This window comes from Berghia stephanieae, chromosome 11 (genome assembly GCF_034508935.2).
Source record: "Berghia stephanieae isolate SIO BIC M18660-M18661 chromosome 11, UCSD_Bste_1.3, whole genome shotgun sequence".
In the NCBI taxonomy this organism is placed as follows: Eukaryota; Metazoa; Mollusca; class Gastropoda; order Nudibranchia; family Aeolidiidae; genus Berghia; species Berghia stephanieae.
In genome coordinates, this window is record NC_088370.1 from 38,625,443 (window position 1) to 38,645,158 (window position 19,716).

The 19,716-nt window shown below is 37.1% G+C and overlaps 1 protein-coding gene across 1 annotated transcript; it reads left to right on the plus strand.

Moving 5' to 3' along the window:
• The first annotated feature begins 4,737 nt into the window (after positions 1 to 4,737).
• Positions 4,738 to 18,178, plus strand: LOC144956925 (protein ABHD13-like). The gene is made up of 7 exons (XM_078887757.1): positions 4,738 to 5,433; positions 6,397 to 6,628; positions 8,104 to 8,204; positions 9,255 to 9,508; positions 10,344 to 10,448; positions 13,715 to 13,822; positions 15,961 to 18,178. Exons 1-7 carry the CDS (start codon positions 5,121 to 5,123, stop codon positions 16,033 to 16,035), a joined length of 1,188 nt encoding a protein of 395 aa, XP_078743883.1. The 5' UTR covers positions 4,738 to 5,120; the 3' UTR covers positions 16,036 to 18,178.
• The last annotated feature ends 1,538 nt before the right edge of the window (positions 18,179 to 19,716 follow it).

Sequence of the window (19,716 nt, forward strand, 5' to 3'; positions counted from 1 at the left end):
CTTTCTCCAATAAAGCTCTAAAATCTTTCTAACGGAAATTTTGGTCGTTAGGTGGTAAACCTTTCCATTGTATAACGGAACACTCACTTTCAGCTTAAGGCTTATTTACCTGTTCAAATTGTGTGCCCATTGTATCCATGCCTGCTGCGAATTACCTTTTCCAAACAAGAATCCAACGTGCATAAGCCCTGAGGTCCTTGTCTCGTTCAAGAGTAGCTAAAATTACAATTAAGGTCTATCTCTCCGGTAATTCTCCGTTACTCCGTATTAATCAAAGCATATGAATATCATTGGCTATCTAAAACAGGAACAATCTTCTGATTGGCTATTCCCCATAATTCAGACGCGCTTTTCATTTCCCATAATCAAATTCATCTCTGAATTTAATCTTACACACGCTAAGAAGCCCAAGAGAGAAGGGGTATCCCTCCAATTTCAAACTTGTAAAAACTTCTCGGCTGGAGGTAAAATGAATTATTGGTTAACATTCAAAGTGGAACGAGATATTACTGTGAATTCAATTTAATATATTATTAATATTATAGTTGTGTATATATTTTAATTGTGCTATTCCATGGATGTTCGTAAGTTGGAATACCAAACTATATCTATATGTATCTTATTTTATAGTTAACATTTGGTTATGATCTATGCTATTATTTCATTTATATTCAATATGTATATTGCTTGAATGTCTGTACCCCACCGCCAATCGCCGGCCACACATCATAACCTCAAATATAATTAATAAAAATAAATTAAGAAATGCAAGGGACACAACCCTGCTAAATTCTCATCATGTAAGATAGCTCGACGGTCAGTTGATGTTGACACAAATATACTAACTACCATTATCATGGAGTTACTGCTTCTCCTTGCCTTTGTCGGCAAATAAAGGCTATTATGATGTGTCGCTCAATGACGATTCGGTGGCGAAAGACAAACTCGATTGGCTCTAAGACCTTGTTGTTTTAACTCTTAATTGAAGGTCCTTTTCCGTGTCCTTGGAGCATCCAGTCGTGCCGAATCCCTGCATCCCAGTCCGTGATCAAGGGTAAACCCCTGATGTCAGCCTCTAAATACAACACACTGTTGTGAGTCCAGAAAACTCTGCAAGCAGGCGCTAACCCTGGAACTAGCTGATACATTTGCCTCAGTCAAGCAAGCCGGCGGGATAAAGATAAGCCAAACGGGCTTATACCATTTTCAAATGTATTTTCCACAGACACAAATGATTATATCAAAATAAATAGAAAAAAAAATAGATCCACTCAATTAGAGCTATTCTTCCTGATATCAAATAAATACTTATTCTTTCTATCATTTCCTGTAACAATCTAATTAAACTTTATGTATAGAATTGTTATTATTGCATTTTGGCGTTACTATTGTCTTGAATCACTTGTTATTAATACAATTAAGTTATAAGGGATCCTAAGGCAATTCTTAATCACTCCCTAGATTAAACCTGAGCCGTTTGAGGTATAGGTTGAGTGGTGCAGCTTGTAACGAGAGCCATAGCGCGCATACCAGTTCGAATCCAGACCATTGAGCTATCGGTTGGACTCGATCCCACAAAAATAACGCATAACCCGCCACAGTTTTAAACAAAGAAAATATGTACTTTTTATTCTTCATGCTGGCTAGAACTTTCCATATGTCATGTGATCAGGATGTATAAAAGTCAAAACATGATCATATTTATAATGCTTTTCTCTTCTGGATACACTTTTATGCTCGTCGGAGAAATAATTCATAAGGGCATCGGCCATTATTTCGATAGTTTAGAGACAGTTACTAAGATACTATGCGTCATTACGAGGGAAGTGACGTCATGACTGTTGAACCCTATTACAATATCCAGATTCTTTCTACGACCCAGATAGAGCTGAGTGAGGACGTGGACCACATGGAACTCGAGTTAAAAATAAAAATAAATTGTGACCAAAAGTACCTGAAATCGGATTTCTATCGGGATGTATCAATGATCGAGGTCCGGAGGCTTCAGATTGTTGAGCACTTGCTTCACCAGCAAAGGGACCGAGATCGATTCCAGGTGTAGTCGAGATGTTTTTGAGAAAATTGAGAAACTTGGGAGCTGGCACTCGTATTAGATAAAAGTCTGAAAACGTGCACACTTTTTCAGATCTTTATCGAGAAAGATTTTTTTTCTTCTGCCATCCGGAAATATAACGGACTAACACACAAAACTATGTGTAACTTTGAACGTTTGTAGTCTGGATAAAACATTTAAGTGAAACAATAACAAAGACCCTAGTTACGTCACTTCATTCTATCTATGGATAGTGTGCGCTTGACTAAGAAACTCACAACATTGCCATCCGGAAGTTTAACAGACCAATAAACACAACTCTGTGCAGCCAGGAACTCTTCGAGTCTGGTTAATACAGTTTAGTGAGAATTACTCATAAACGTGGATGGCAAAAACAAACAACAACAAAAAAAAAACAAAAAAAAAAAACACTATAACAAATACCCGCGTAACTTCAACTTCCTTCTATCTATTGATTGGACGAATAAATACAACTCAATGTTTTGGTCATTATCAGTATATAGATAGTTCGAAGTTGACGTCACTCAAGTCTTTGTTATTGTTTGTTTTTTTGTTGTTTTTTTGTGTTGTTTTTTTTTTTTTGTGTTTCTTTTTTTGTTTTTTGTTGTTTTTTTTTTTTGCCCTCCGCGTTTATGAGTAATTCTCACCAACCTGATTGAACCAGACTATAAACGTTCACGGTTACACATAGTTTTGTGTGTTGGTCCGTTATACTTCCGGATGGCAATGTTGTGAGCTTCTAAGCCAAGCGCACACTAAGTATGTATACGTTTACGAAGGATATGGCATTTCAATATTATAAAAGTGACAATATTCATCTTCAATTCTTCGCCTCTCTTTTATGTTATGAATTTTTACTTTTACTTTTAAGATATTTTGAAACGAGAAATTCAAAATGTTTGCATAGACATTGAGATCAATTTTACCATAACTTAACATCAAATCTCGTTGTTTTCACCAAGAAGAGCGACGCGGCTCCGCTCTTGTTGATTACACTTCAAGTAACTTGGCACAGCAGTATGGCCGTTGCTTCGTGCTCAGATGGTTGCGAGTTCGGTCGTAGAATTCGTTCACGAAAAAACAAAGGATGCGGCTATTCGGACTCGAGTCTGAATAGTCTCCCATGGCTATTCGGACTTCAAATCCCATGCGCATGTGTACAATCAACAGATTATTCAGTCATTCTGCATTGTCTCCCGTGGCAGTATAGTTTATTTGGGGGTTTTTTTTATATTTTAATTATTGATACTTACATTAAATTAATACAAATCAAAATTACGATTTTAGTTTCTATCAACTGGAAAAATAACCCCCGCTAACGAGAAAGACACACTTAATTGGAAGTACAGATCGAAATTATCAAGAAAAGAGATAAAACTCTTCAAAAGTAACAAAAGTCAGTCAAAGTAACTATGGTATAAATGAAATGATAAATAGGCCTAAAAAGCGTTTCTAACAACATAACACGATGTCCAAATAAAATGAGGACAAACAAAAAACATTGTGATAGTGTGAGACGGGCAACAATCCTTCTACAGTCCAAAATAGGGGTATGAGCTGAGTCCGTGTGAAAAAAGGCAAAACAGAACTTCTTCTGAACTCTTTTTCTCTTTCTTTATCAGTTCCACCGTCTAACTACTGCACACATTGTGTACGTCCTCCACTCGGTATGAGCAGCGCACGCACATCGGAGTCCGAATAGCCACGAGAGACTATTCAGACTCGAGTCCGAACTGCCACTACTGACAGTAATACAATGTTTGTCAAGGTTTGTTAAATTGATGTTGTGCTCTTCGGTAATTGACAAGTAGATAACCACGCCTCTCGGACAATCGTCATAATGTAAGCAATGGCAGTGATTTGTAGACACAACAAACTACACATTTACTATCGATGGTATGTGTTTAAGTAAAATACCCACTGTTCAACCGCTTGATAAATAGAACCAACAGAGAAAACTATCTGTAATTTTAAACGTTCATAATCTGATCGAGAAAATCGCGTGATAACTAGTCACCCATTAGGAGGTATAAAAGCAAAAACAATTATTAGAGTGAGGTCAATTTCATTCACGTCACTGTCTATAAATAACCAACTATGTTTGTCCGAGCACGTGTGAAGAATCTCACAAATTCCATGTTTTGATTGGTTAAAAATCTACTGACATTCCGCCAGTAGGACACAACGTATACCAACACGCAAAACTGTGTCTAGCCTTGGCCGTTTATTGATGATGTGCGGTTGGCTAAGAAACTCACAACATTGCCATCCGGAATATAAGGGATCAACACACAAAACTATGTGTAACCTTGAATGTTTATATATAGTCTGGTCAATACAGTTTAGTGGAATTTACTCATAAAATGGTTGGCAAAAACCAACAACAAAGACATGAGTGACTTCAACTTCGTTCTATCTATAATATGATTGATACAATTTAGTGAGAACTTCTCATAAAAAATGTCTGACTGAAAACAATAACTTAATAGCTGAGGGACGTCAATTTAGTTCGAAATATTATCTCTTAGTGTATGAACTTCTTGATTATCACAGAACACGGGTCCTCAAACAAAACGACGAACAAACTCACAAATATCACTATGCATCAACTTCAATTGGAGGTAGGAAAAGTACCCGTTTCCGTTTAGTCAACAACACTTATTTGCAAACAACCTAAGCTTAGTTTAGTTGACGCACGTAAGACATTCGATTAGGCAGATTGTCAGGACTGCTATCTTAATTTAATTAAAATTTTGCCCCAGAAAATGAAGTTTGTTTTAAACATCAGTTTATACTTATATAATCGAACGTGAGCATGTTATCAAATCGAATTTAATGAGAAACAGAAAGTGGAATGAGAAACCTCTCTGACTGCTTGGACTTGGAACTCGGACCCATTTGACAGTCATTGCCATTGCGATTGTCTTCTTATTTATATTGTTATTCGAGATACACTTCATCGATATCATAGCTAGTCATCATTTTATACATCGTGCAAGAATTATACAAATATTAACCACTAATATGTTTTAAAAGGAACATTATAATGCTCATCGATACTGGAAAAGAGCCGTTGCTGTCACCACACTCACACCCAGACTCGTCATTTGTGTCGTCCTCCGTACAACATTGCCACCATCATATTCCCCCGGAGAGAACAATAACAAGCAATATGCCGAGCCGAAATAGAAATGTTCTCAGTAAAACTGCTGCCGTCTTAGAAATACTTTTACGATTGGCATTTATGATATTTTCACATTTTTGGAAGATGTGCACAACTGGTCTGCTGATTGTTGTATTGTTGTTTTGGACAGAAGGCTACTTCTATGCATTAGTTTTTTTCTTCTTTGGAATTCTGGGTAAGTTTGTCTAATTGATCATTGTGCAATTATTAAATTTATATTTGCACTCCTAAATAGTAAATTATTAGGTGGATGATTTGACTTTTCTCTTTTCATCCTTTCTCAGTTTGAGACTGTTTCTTCCAATCATAATTCTGTAACATTTTGAAAGAATTTTTTCTTCTCAACATGTCAAAATGACCGTAGATTTGGTTGGCTTAGATGGATTGCAATTTGATTACAACCTACTGTGAACCGACAGTACAACTCCTCATCATAATGACTTCACTTGGGTTCAGAATTAAGATCGATTATAATTGATTTTAAATTAGCATTAGGAAGTTATTATATGGATAACTATCACAATTTTGTTTTTGAAAAGATTCCCCTTTTACTATATATATATATATATATATATATATATATATATATATATATATATATATATATATATATATAAATTAAATAAATATCCCCATGGGAAGTTTTGGTCTTTGAGTCTATAAAACAGTAGAAATTTTGAATAACCCAGATGTCAGCCGTAGTGGAATACTGCAAAGTGGACAAGGATAAGGTGACTTACTCAATGCCACACATGATGGTGAATGGTTGTGTTGGACTCATGACCTCCCAGTTGCTGCCTCAAAACAGTATTTATGTCAGGATACTTTAGGTGCTAGGATATGAATTTATTGTTGAAAAAGTTAAGTCTTTTAGTTATTTTATTCAGTAGAATTGATACCGATTCTTTATTAAGTAACAAAACTAAAATTTCACATGATCACTTTCTTTAACTCTAAAATCTCTTTATATCGCCATCTGCTAACGAAACATTATACCATTTTTAGGTTATGATTCACATAAACCTGTGACTTGCTACCTTCATGTTGATATAGGTAATAATAATTAATTGAGTTTATTTCCTAATTTCATATTTCATATCTGCTTTAACTTTAGCTCTCGTCATCTTTGTCATTGCAGGCCTTTTCTACAATGCACAAGACATGTTTTTATACAATCCTGAAGTGCCAGCCGATTCCCGCATGATGGTTCTCAGTCCTGCCACTTTCCAGATGCCTTTTGAGAATCATTCCATCAAATGTCGTGATGGCACCCACGTCAATGCCTTTCTCATCAAACAAACACAACCAGGCAGTGATCTAGCCCCAACCATCGTGTACTTTCATGGAAATGCTGGAAACATTGGTCATCGGTTTGTATTTTACACTGATATTGATGTACAGCCCATTTATAATAATGACATCTTCCTCGTAGCGCTGTGGTGCCCAAGTTCCAATTATTTCCCTGTATATCATGAGTAATGAATGGCTCAGCAATAATATACAGTCATTGCTTCGTACCCTAAAGGTACATCAAGTTTGAATAACCACTGCGCTGTGTGGCCTTTAGCGAGTCACCTCGCCATAGCTCAGATTTTCTGTGCTGCACTGCTGCTGATGCCTGGGTTATTCCAGTCTTACCTTGGAATAGATCGTAAAGACAAATTTCCCCTTACGGATGAATAAAGGGAGTTTAATTTAATTTGAATAACTCATCATCATTACATTCCGTTGAGGAAAAATACCCTGTATGAATATGAGGTAATCGGCAACTACAAATTGTCTGTTAACACAGAATTTCTGGTCTTTTGAAACTGCTTGCTTTCCAAACAATGAAATCTGGTCTCTGAAAATACTTGATTGGCTGACCAATGATATTGAGTCTTTTCTCAGGGCCTGCTGTCGGGTAAAAGATACTGTGCTGCAATCAATATCTTTGATATCTGGTCACACACACGAATACAATAACTGGTCAAAATGTTTACTGTCCTTCTCCTTCCAAGTTGAAGAAAAAAGTTGCTGAACATTGACGTACTATAATGCTTCAGATTTTTGCTGAAGTTGAGAAAATGACGATGAGGAAGAATGACATTGTTTCCCCATAACAGTTTGATATGATAATCAATAACCAGGATGGGTTTGGACCACAGAAAAAAAGTATCGACTACTGACAAATGCTGATGTCTTTTTAATTCGGCCTAAAATACAGATCGATGATTTCACGAACCCGAAAATTGTATCGTTACATTTTGGTACTTTACACCCTCACCCATTCCCACCCCCATTATTGGTTGCTCCACTCTAATGACAACTCTCTATAATGGATTTTTTTTTTTTCTGGTCTTGCTGCTGTCATTATGAAGAGGTTTCAATTTACACAAAACGGCACATAGGAATTTGTAAATACGTAATCATATAAACACGACCCACCTCTTCAAACATATTTTACGTAGAGGTGAACTTGACCTGATGCTGAATGGGTTTTTGTTTATTCATGAACATATTAAAGCTACACATTACTTCATAAGTGACACACATGCTGATGACAGAGAGGAGACATCTGATGTGATTAAAACCTGTGGTTGATTGTCCACATTCCTACATGGAATGACTGAAGTGATTACATCATAAGATCTCATGCGGAGGGACATAACTTTATAAAACCATTATTATTATTATTATTATTATTATTATTATTATTATTATTATTATTATTATTATTATTATTATTATTATTATTATTATTATTATTATTATTATTATTATTATTATCATTATTATTATTATTATCATTATTGATATTGACTATAAGGTTAATGTCATATTCCCCCCTTTTCTTATGTTTCAGGTTGCAGAATGCCCTGGGTCTATATTCCACCCTTAATGCCAATATCTTGATGGTTGAGTACAGAGGTTTTGGAAAGAGTCAAGGCTCACCTTCAGAATCTGGTAAATATCCTTAACCTTTTTGAATAATAATGTTTGTGAATTAAAAAAAATATTCCTTCATGCCAAAATTAGACTTAGTAGTAGTAGCACTAACACAACTATGAAGCCCATTTTTTCCCTTCAAAAATAAATAAGTATTTTTTTTAAAAAGGAAGGAAATGTGGGTCTGAAAAAGTTTGTTTATTTAGAAAATTAATTATATCTTATAGATTTGTGAATTTTAGATTTCAGCTGAATACGTTTTATCTTGTTTAGGATCACCGGCTATGTGGTCTAGTGGTACCGATCGGAAGGTCCTGGGTTCGAGCCTCATGCTCGGCGCAAAGTTGAGTCCTTGGAAAAGGCTTTTTACTCACACTCTCTCACCGTACTCAGGTGTAAAATGAGTACCTGCCCGTTAACAGTGTTGTCTTTGTCCGAAAAATTGTAATATCGCCTAACAGGCGTCATGTCCCGTCCTATATGTTAAATGTTGCTGTTGGTCAGAGATCCCTTGTAAAGCGCTTTGAGCACATTTTCATTTAGTGGATACTGCGCTTTATAAAGCTCAATTTTATATTTTTGTTACAAAATGTTGAGGGGAAGGAATAAGCACAATGAAACAAAAGAAAACAAGCCACTGGCATTCAAAAGGTAAAGAATTTTTTTCTCTGATATAATCTATGTCTACTGCAACAAGTTTCTATATTTTCTCATGATATCGTCTATTGGTTATACTTGAGCTTTTATATAGCGCAATATCCACTACATGTGCTCAAAGCGCTTTACAAGGGGTCCCTGGCCAACAGCAACACATAACATGTAGGACGAGACATGACGCCTGTCAGGCGTTATTACAAATTTTTGGGACAGAAACTACGCTGTTAACGGCCAGGTACTCATTTTACACCTGAGTATGGTGAGAGAATGTGAGTAAAGAGCCTTCTCCAAGGACTCAACTATGCGCCGAGCGAGGCTCGAACCCAGGACCTTCCGATCCGAAAGCGAGTGTCATACCACTAGACCACATAACCGCGGTTGTCTTTATCTCCTGTTTTAAATAATCTTTAGGTATATACCAAGATGCTGAAGCAGCCATAGATTTTCTGATGAAAAGAACGGACATAGACAAGTCACAGATCGTTGTCTTTGGTCGCTCATTAGGAGGGGCTGTAGCTGTGTACTTGGCTTCATCACCTACTTATGGCCCCAAGCTGGCAGCTCTAGTGGTGGAGAACACATTTTCTTCCATCTACGACATGGCGTGTCGAGTGCTGAGACTAGGATTCCTGAAAACTTTACCCACTTGGTGTTATAAAAATAAGGTAAGAAACTTTTATGGATTTGAGATTAAAATAAAAAAATCTTTTCCTTTAATTGTTTAGGGATAAGGAGGGCGTTATTATATAAGCATGTCTTTCAAGCCTCAAGGCATTGGGCCTGGAATTTCGTAGTAAACTGCTGCTAAGTTGTTTTGTTTATTTCAAATCCCTCTGTCTACGCTGTGCCGATTTGGGAGCTAACTCTACAGAGGTGTGGTACCAGGCCAAAAATCCTGGATTTGGAATAATATATGGGAGGCATCTTCTTGTCCTTCACCACAATCACACATGCTTGTTTCTCCTAATTTTAAAATCTTGTATATGTGGTGTATCAGGTGATTGTGTCCTGGTTGCAGTCTGAAGATTGTGACCTGGTCTTTTCCATTTTGAAGTTTGATTAGGTCACATTAATTGAAGCTCGGGTGCATCTTGTACAAGTTGGCGTTTGCCTCGGCCTTAATGATCGACTTGATTTCAAAAGTTTTCATCTTGTGTTTCCTCAGATCCCATTTTGGCCATATAATAGTAGAAATTATTTTGTGATAGACTAGCATGGTATCCAAAGGGTAGCCAGCAATTGTTGCTGCTTGATTAGGTTTGCAAAATTTTAACCCGATCGGCTTTGAGGCTAGAAATACATGTTTTTTTTTCAGTTTGTGTGAAGAATAAGAATCAATCAAACTCTGTAAGGAAAATAGATAATATGTTCCTTGATTCAAAGTAGAAATAGCATGGGCTTAAACAGAAGCTTGGGAGAATTTTTCTAAGCTCTTAATGTGGTAATGGGAATAATTTGGTTATTCTTTTCTTTATTATTATCTTTTTTTTTTTTTAACAGTATCCATCCATTGAGAGAATCTGTACAGTTTCCATCCCCTGCCTTTTCTTATCTGGTCTGTTAGATGAACTTGTGCCCCCGATGATGATGAAGGAGATGTACAATGTAAGTAATTAAGTAAGGCATTTGTAGCTGTGGTATAGTCATCGTGTGTCCACATCTGTTAGACAAGCTTGCACCTCTAATGATGATAAAGGGACTTTACAGTGTGAATCAAATATTTGTGGCTGTGGTTTAATAGAAATGTGTCTGAGTCTGTCGATTGAATTTGGCGGGTGGTTGGATGGGAGCATCACCCTTGAATCATATACCTATGATGTTCGCATGGGTGTACGATCCGATAGTGATGTCGTTTCTTCTTCTCTTTACTAGCCTATCCTGCTTCTTTGGTTTGTGATTGTATTTTTGACAGGGGATATTTTTTTTTCTGTAAATCTTCTGCCTGTTTGTTCTTGGTTATTTATAATTTAGCTTATGATATCTTTAGGTTATGATTTTGATTTACATTTGTACTATTTTTGTTAGATTGCTTGTTTTTTTTTTGTTTCAGCGGTCTCTCATATAACCTCAATTGTGTTGGAAGAGACCTAAAGCAACAAAAAAAAAAAAAAGATTGAATTTGTTCCCCCAAAGATGATGAAGGAGCTATTGATGCTTTGCGCTTAGCCAAAAAGCTCACAACATTTGCCAGACGGATAGAATATACCAACACACAAAACTTTGTTTAACCTTACACGTTTATAGTCTGATTGATAAAGTTTCGTGAGAACGACTCATAAAGATGGCTAGCTAAAAACAATGACAAGGAGTTGAGTGATGTTCCTTAGTTTAGTACGAGTATGTCCGGTTAGTCAGTGTATGTCCGTGGTTTTACAAGTGGGTCTGGGTCAGTTCATTGAACTCGTTTTCCCAAAGATGATGAAGGAGCTACACAATGTCAGTATTTTGTCAGTCAAGCAGGTGTTGCTATAGTTTAGTACAAATGTGTTAGATCAGTCAGAGGAAGACGTGGCTGTGGTTTAGTCCAAGTGCATCTGGGTTGCTATAGTTTAGTACAAATGTGTTAGATCAGTCAGAGGAAGATGTGGCTGTGGTTTAGTCCAAGTGCATCTGGGTTGCTATAGTTTAGTACAAATGTGTTAGATCAGTCAGAGGAAGACGTGGCTGTGGTTTAGTCCAAGTGCATCTGGGTGGGTCTATTATATAAATATGTGTCCCCAAAGATGATGAAATAGCTATCCAAATCTGCCCACTGCTATGAAAATATTGTAGACTTGGTAATTTTTTTTGGCTCCAACTGTAGATCAAGATAAGCATTTTTTTGTTCAATAAATCTTATTGAAAGAGAACTGCTAGAGTAGATATTTTTTTTGAATTTTAAGCATTTTTTGACCATATGGAAAGCAAATAGTGAATTTAGAAAGTCAATAATATGAATATATAGTTTCCTACTTCCCTCTAGAAAATGAAATCTTGAAACATGCTGAGGTGGGAGGTGTATGCAAGAATAGTTGTGTATCATTCAGCTCAGTGAGGGTTTCTTTTACCAGAAAGTTTAATGTTTCGGTCCTTGGAAAGGATGGAGACAATTCTGGACAAACTGGAGTCTCTCTCTCTCTCTCTCTCTCTCTCTCTCTCTCTCTCTCTCTCTCTCTCTCTCTCTCTCTCTCTCTCTCTCTTCTCTCTCTCTGTGGCATATCACTTGGACGTAGCCTCCCACACAGTCCTTCGGAAGAAGTCTCTGTCTTGTGCCCATCTGCCACATTCCGTCACGCCGTTGTTGAGCCATTCCTGTATATCCTGTTGCCATCTTCTTTGTGGACATCCTCTGCCTCTTTTGCCCTCCGCCATGCTCCAAACGGGAGTATGAATTCAAAATATATAACACTGAAAGCTTTGATCGGGAATTCCTTCAGCTTTCCTCAATTCAGCAGCGGTTTGCACTAAACAAATTTGTTGATTTTCTTCGGCTGTTGAAGTTTCAAAGGCTTACTCACTTTATGTTAGGATTACTGACCATCCTTCACCCAACTTGTGGATGTGAACGTGAGGTTGAACATAACTAATTTCGGAGGATCCCTCAGTACAGATATGTTGGTTAGCCTTCTTATCGTAAAATCAGACTCCACCCCTTGCTATAAACCTGAATTTACGTCAGATTTCGTGAAGAGGGGAAAAGCTACTACTACTTAACTAGCAGTTAGACCCCAGCAAACTCCTGGACTATGTTTATTGGCTGGCATTAAGTTGTGATGTACAGTTGAAATGGTAATCTGTGGTTTATGTAATTTCATATAGGCGCCTAGATGATGAATTAATTACCATTATGATTATGATATTGTGCTGCTATATGGTCTAGTGGTATGACACTCGCTTTCGGATCGGAAGGTCCTGGGTTCGAGCCTCGCGCTCGGTGCATAGTTGAGTCTTTGGAAAAGGCTCTTTACTCACATTCTCTCACCGTCCTCAGGATGTAAAATGAGTACCTGGCCGTCAACAGCGTTGTCTTTGTCCGAAAAAATTGTAATATCGCCTTACAGGCGTCATGTCCCGTCCTACATATTAAATGTTGCTGTTGTCCAGGGACCCCTTGTAAAGCGCTTTGAGCACATTTAGTGGATATTGTGCTATATAAAAGCTCAAATTTAAATTTTAAATTTAGATTCTGTGTTGTGTCGAAGCAATGGGATGTTCTGGTATGCTCCTTGAAAAGTTGGCTGCTATACAAATCATTTCTGGGTGGACAGGTTTATTTTTTAGAATCTTGATTGCACCTGGGATCTTTCTCCATCTCTTTCATGCCTGCCTATTATTACGGACCGTCCATAATTGTTACGGAAGTGTAAGGACAATGACGGACTTACGGAAATAGAAAAAATATTACTGATACAAATGGTCGCAGAGTTAAATTAAAAAATAATTTTTTTTTTCATTATTTACCGCATGCTGCAATAAAAAATCTCAATAATGTGTAGAATTTGTAGCAGATGTAGTTTTTACTTATTCAGTTGACTTGATTTCTTATGAATATTTTGCCATGCTGTGAAAAATGGACGTTGATTGAGGCTTGACCCGCATTAGTAGTAAGCCTATATAACATGGTCAGTGTATTTTACATATATAAAAGGGTGTATCTATCATTATTTTAGTTTGCTTTAGTATTACTGAAATTTGACCATTAATCACTGATGAATTTTGTATTTCTTACTGAATTTGAAATTTTCAAGTAGGCAGGTACGGTATGTTCCTTTGCTTGTGAAGTGAGTGCTCTGCCAACTGAGCTATCAGGACTCCAGATCATGATGCTGAGCAACTGTAAAAACTCATGAGAACTCTCTCTCACTCAAATCCTTTCCATTTTCCGTCAACAGAAATCCAAAAGCAGCATGAAGAGATTAGAGACGTTTGCCAGTGGGACTCACAATGATACTTGGATGAGTCCTGGATACTACGAAGCCTGGATTAGATTTATCCCTGAGGTGGGTACAGTTTGCCGATAATATAACAGTGCTGATGGTTTTCCTCGGATCCGTGGAAATCCGCGATTTTGGAGTCCAGAGGAGGAATTTCCTCCTTTTAAAGATTACATTTTCTCGAAACAATGTGCTAGCAATGAGAGAGTTGATGTGTGGTGGAACACACAGGTGCAGTTTCCCACTCTCCAGAAGTTAGCTAGAGTGTCACTGATAGTCTATCATCTCAATTGCTCTAAAAGTGGGGTTTAGTGCAGTAGAAATGGGGCTTAAAGGCAATCGTTCAACATTTTCCTACTTTTTCACTTTTTGTCACCATCAGCACTGATATAGGAAAAGTGCCAGATGAAAACGGAGAATAAAAAGTCAGAGGGTCAGTGCCATTTCGGGATCTAACTGAAAGAACACCCTCCACCTGACTGAGAGAGAGATAGAGAGATCAGCGAATGGTCGCATTAGCCACTGATCCATCCAGCCGCGTGTGTAACTAGATGGCTCAGTGGCTAGTGCGACCGCTCGCTGGACACTCTCTCTCTCTTTCTCTCTCTCTCTTTCTCTCTCTCTCTCCCTTTCTCTCTCTCTACTCTCTCTCTCTCTCTTCTCTCTCTATCTCTCTCTCTCTTTCTCTCTCTATCTCTCTCTCACTCTCTCTCTCTCTCTCTCTCTCTCTCTCTCTCTCTCTCTCTCTCTCTCTCTCTCTCTCTCTTCTCTATCTCTCTCTCTCTCTCTCTCTCTCTCTCTCTCTCTCTCTCTCTCTCTCTCTCTCTCTCTCTCTCTCTCTCTCATGAGTCAGTTGGATCCCAAGATTTGCACTGACCCTGTGACTTTTTATTCTCTGTTTTCATCTGACACTTTTCCACACCCTATATTTCTCATCATTATTGATACAAGTGCCCACTCCACACTTTTATCAGAATTTTGTACAATTGTCACGAAGTGGAGTCATTTGTAGGATAAGGTGGGGGGGGGGGGGGTAGAAATTATTCTATTTACTAGGAGTTAATTGCTAGGATGGAACTCAGGAATAATAATAAATTGAGCTTTATATAGCGCAATATCCACTAAATGTGCTCAAAGCGCTTTACAAGGGATCCTGGTCAACAGCAACATTTAACATGTAGGACGGGAAATGACGCCTGTTAGGCGATATTACAATTTTTCGGATAAAGACAACGCTGTGAGCGGCCAGGTACTCATTTTACACCTGAGTACGGTGAGAGAATGTGAGGAAAGAGCCTTTTCCAAGGACTCAACTATGCAAAGAGCGCGAGGCTCGAACCCAGGACCTTCCGATCCTAAAGCGAGTGTCATACCACTAGACCACATAGCCGTGCAGTAAATAAAAATAGCCCTTTAGAGCCATTAGGCCCATGGAGTCAGTAGTTTATCCTGATTTATGTAGCATGAAATGGACAATAGCACTTGCTAGCTACCCTTTGGATAGAATGTTAGTCTTTCGCAAAGTACTTTCCACCAGGTCTAAAAGATCCAGCTACCCAATCACTGCTGGGTGGACAAGGGGGAGGGGGGGATCGGAAAAAAATCTCGACTTCACCGGAATTGATCTCAGACCCTTTGCTTTTGAAGCGAGTGTTTTACCAACTGAGCTAACTGGACTCCCATGTTTGTTTTTAATGTTCATGCATACCTGTCCTGTATTATAAAATGTGATTTAATTAGTATATAATGCTTTTTGTTGGTTTTTATCGTCAGTGAAGTGCACGTTTGGCTTAATTCACTTTTTCAGGTTTTGAGGTAATTAAAACACTAATTTATCCAAAGTCTTTTCCCAATAAAATTAGACAAATTATTGTTGCCATTATTTTACACGTACATGCAGATTTTGTCAGACTTGCCTGTTTTTATATGTCACTCTTTCCCCTCTCTCTCTCTCTCTCTCTCTCTCTCTCTCTCTCTCTCTCTCTCTCTCTCTCTCTCCCTCTCTCTCTCTCTCCTCTCTCTCTCCCTCTCTCTCTCTCTCTCTCCTCTCTCTCTCTCTCTCTCTCTCTCTCTCTCTCCTCTCTCTCTCTCTCTCCCCTCTCTCTCTCTCTCTCTCTCTCTCTCTCCTCTCTCTCTCTCTCTCTCTCTTTTTCCAAGTAGCTTTGACATTTAATCTTATACATATATTTTTTTTCATTCATCAGGCACTGCGGAGAAGACAAGATTTAACAGTGGAAGCTCTACCCTCTGGCGGCAAAGATTATGTTCTGTCTATATGAAGCTTTGTATACTCGAGGTGCCATGAGCTTGTATATATATATATATATAGTTTCTATGATGTTTTTGCCATCTACATGTACATATTTACATGTCTTGTGACAGAACTCTAGTTATCGATGGTCGGAGTATCAAACCTTTGAAGTCTCGATTTCCCATAATGGGCAGGGAGGTACATACTGTGTCTTCTAACCCCCCATACCCGTTTTCCAATTGTTTCCTGTCATTGTCTTGGAATGAGATCCTTGCAGGAGTTCCTTGGCTGGGAGGGATATAGTCGAATGTATAGTTATAGTTTTGGGAGATGATATTTTTTTCCTTGTAAATCATCTCTCTGTTATGCATTGTTTTATGTTTAGTTTATTATATGATTGGTAAACATTGGAGTGTATTCCTCTTAGTTGGGACCTGTGCTTGTGTCTGGATGAGACTTTTAGGTGATCTCAAACTAAGTACTTTGACGGTATGCTCTTTGAATCTACATCTGTTCCCTATTTCAACCAATTCCCCTTTGTCTTACCTTTTCTTTTGTGCTTTAATTGTAATTCTAGAACTTTTTTCTATCCCATTTTCTTCCTTTTTACTGGCGCTGATATGACCTTAATGTGTTGCAAGCGCCGTAAAACCCTTAAAAACAAAAACAAAACAAGTCTCAATTTTCACGATCTGTGGATCAAAACTCTGAAGTTTACATACGAGCTGTGTGCACCTTGTTTTATTTAATTTTGGGCGGACCAAATACAACACGGCGTGCAAAGCTCGTATTTAAGACTTTCAGAGTTTGGATCCACCGATTGTGAAAATCGGGACTTCAGAGGTTTGATCTGCCGACCATCGATATATAGTTTGTATGGGTGGTTTTGGCCTTCTACCTGTACCTATTTACAGGTCTTGTGACAAAACTCTAGATATGGCTTTATATATGACCAACCATCTCTAAACGGTATTATGTCAGGATTGACCAGAGGTTCAAAAAGTCAATTTAAAGTAAAGCTGATAAATGAAAAAAAAATCTTTAAATCTTGTTGTTTTTTTTTTGTTTTTTTGTTTTTTTTCATTTTCAAATTTTGCATTCATCTTCCTCTATGACTCATCCCAAGTTTGATTCAAAGTGGCCATGTTAGTCTGGAGAATTTTTTTTTTTTTAAAGTGGACTGTTTATCTGTATGAAAATGGCCCTTGCATGTCCCAGGATTATCCTTTTTTTTCAATAGCAAATTAAAACAAGGAACAGAAAACAGCTCTTAATCCAGGTTATTTTATATATAACAATCCAAACATACTGCTGTTTTGAGGCGTGATGGCATTCTGTGTATGGGTGTCCTGTTTTAGCTTTTTGAAAAGTTGGTTGCTATGTTGATGTCTTCAGTTATAACAGCAATTTTGAGCTTCTGAATCATCCCAATATTTTACTATTTTGAGACAGTGAGTTGCATATTTTGTTGCAGTTTTCGCTGGAGTCTAGCACGTTCTCAGGAGGAGCCAAAAAACTTGCTATAAAATAATAAAATAAACAATAAAATTCCCTTTCTTTATCCCGTAGAGGAAATTTGTCTAGAAGGTCTGCTCCAGTGGAAGACTGGAATAACCGAAGCGTCAGCTGCAGTGCAGCGCCGTAAATTGAGCTAGGGCGAGGTAGGTGATTTGCTCAAGGCCACACAGCGCATCGGTGGGTGATCAAAATCGGTACCTTTCGGGTATGAAGCAAAAGATCGTACCGCATAGCCAAGCTGTCTCTGCTAGAATCTGAGTCTTGACAAAATTCAATGCTCGTGGGAGGTAATGCCTTATTATTATGTAGATAAGATTTGGTCACACAGTTCCAGCTAGTTATATTTGCAAAGCGTGTAGGAATCTAGCGTGCTAGAATACAGTGTGTAGGTGTGTCACCAGTGTATTATAAAGAGTATATTGCTTTTGTTAAAGAATATGTTAATGTTTGTTGGGCTTTTTTATTTTCTCTGCATTACAATCATGGGAGCCCAAAAATGTGGGTTGTCGGACTGGTAAATATGTACACATAGGTTGGTGCTAAAATCAAGCAAAAAATATTTATGATAATGATAAAATGATGATTTTCTTTTTTTTAGGGGATTTTGTTTAGATTATTTTTTTCTCCAATTTGATTTTAGTTTCGTATCCTCTTATTTCTTCATGTTTGTATATATATATATATATATATATATATATATATATATATATATACATATATATATATATATATATATATATCTTTCAAATTTGACTCAGCGGGTGGTTGGATGGGAGCATCACCCTTGAATCATATACCTATGATGTTCGCATGGGTGTACGATCCGATAGTGATGTCGTTTCTTCTTCTCTTTACTACCTATCCTGCTTCTTTGGTTTGTGATTGTATTTTTGACAGGGGATATTTTTTTTTCTGTAAATCTCCTGCCTGTTTGTTCTTGGTTATTTATAATTTAGCTTATGATATCTTTAGGTTATGATTTTGATTTACATTTGTACTATTTTTGTTAGATTGCTTGTTTTTTTGTTTCAGCGGTCTCTCATATAACCTCAATTGTGTTGGAAGAGACCTAAAGCAACAAACAAAAAAAAAAAAAAAAAAAAAAAATTTGACTCAGGCAAGATTTAGCTGCCACTATCTTTCATCTGCTTCCCCATGTCATGCATAATGAGATTATGTCATCATTTTGGTAATCAGTGCTTAGATCTTTATTGTTGATATTTCCATTATCATCATCATCATTATTGTTATTATCATTATTATTATTATTATTATTGTTTAATATTGTTATTATTATTTTACATTATTATTATTATTATTATTATTATTATTATTATTATATTATTATTATTATTATTATTATTATTATTATTAGTTAATTAGTGCTATGTGTAACTTTAACTGATCTCAGGCTGGTCGTTCTCACCTTGCAGGTTCTGCTGGGATCTGCATGAGTTTTTAAGAGAAAAAAATTTCTACGAAGTATTCCACCCTTTTTTTTTCTTAGAATAATTCTTGTTATTCAACAGTTTTGCAGGTGCTGAACTCTTAATCTGTCTTATTCTCCTTTGGAAATTAGTAAAGTGTAAAATTGAATATAACAGCTTCAAAAAAGAACACAAAACACTAAACCTTTGTAAGGCACTTAGACTACATTTAGTATTTAGTGGATATTGCACTATATAAATGTTCTAGCTCGATTTTTTTTTTTTGTTGGGAGGGGGTGGGGGGAGGGGGGTTGGGGTTTTTTTTCTATGTATAACATATAAAATTCTTGTGGCTCTAAACAAACGGTTCTTCAGCCAATAATAGGAAAAATAAAAACCCAAATAAAAATGGGTATTTTGATTTTTGAAAATATCCTGTTATAATAATTTTGTGTAGATTACCTTTTCACAGTTCACTGTCTCTAGCAGTTTACTTCCTTACTTAATCCTCATCTACAGAGGACTATTATTTCTGTCTGTCGGCTGCATGGACACCAATGTCATTGCAAGTAAGGCCAGCCTCTTTAAGTTCTTTCTTTATCCGTGGATCTACTCCAGGTTTTTTTTGGAGTTTGCCTCTCTGTCTTTTGTCATCGGTTGTCCAGCGGAGTGCAACATAACGTCCAAGCGATCTCCATATGCGTCTCTGTACATTTGTAGCTATGCTCACTAAATCTGTCTTTTCGAGAAAGAGTTTCATGACG

Coding starts and splice junctions, on each gene's coding strand:
- LOC144956925 (XM_078887757.1), top strand. CDS start 5,121: ATGCTCATCGATACTGGAAAAGAGCCGTTGCTGTCACCACACTCACAC. Junction 5,434..6,396: donor TTTCTTCTTTGGAATTCTGG/GTAAGTTTGTCT, acceptor TTGTCATTGCAG/GCCTTTTCTACAATGCACAA. Junction 13,823..15,960: donor GGATTAGATTTATCCCTGAG/GTGGGTACAGTT, acceptor TTCATTCATCAG/GCACTGCGGAGAAGACAAGA.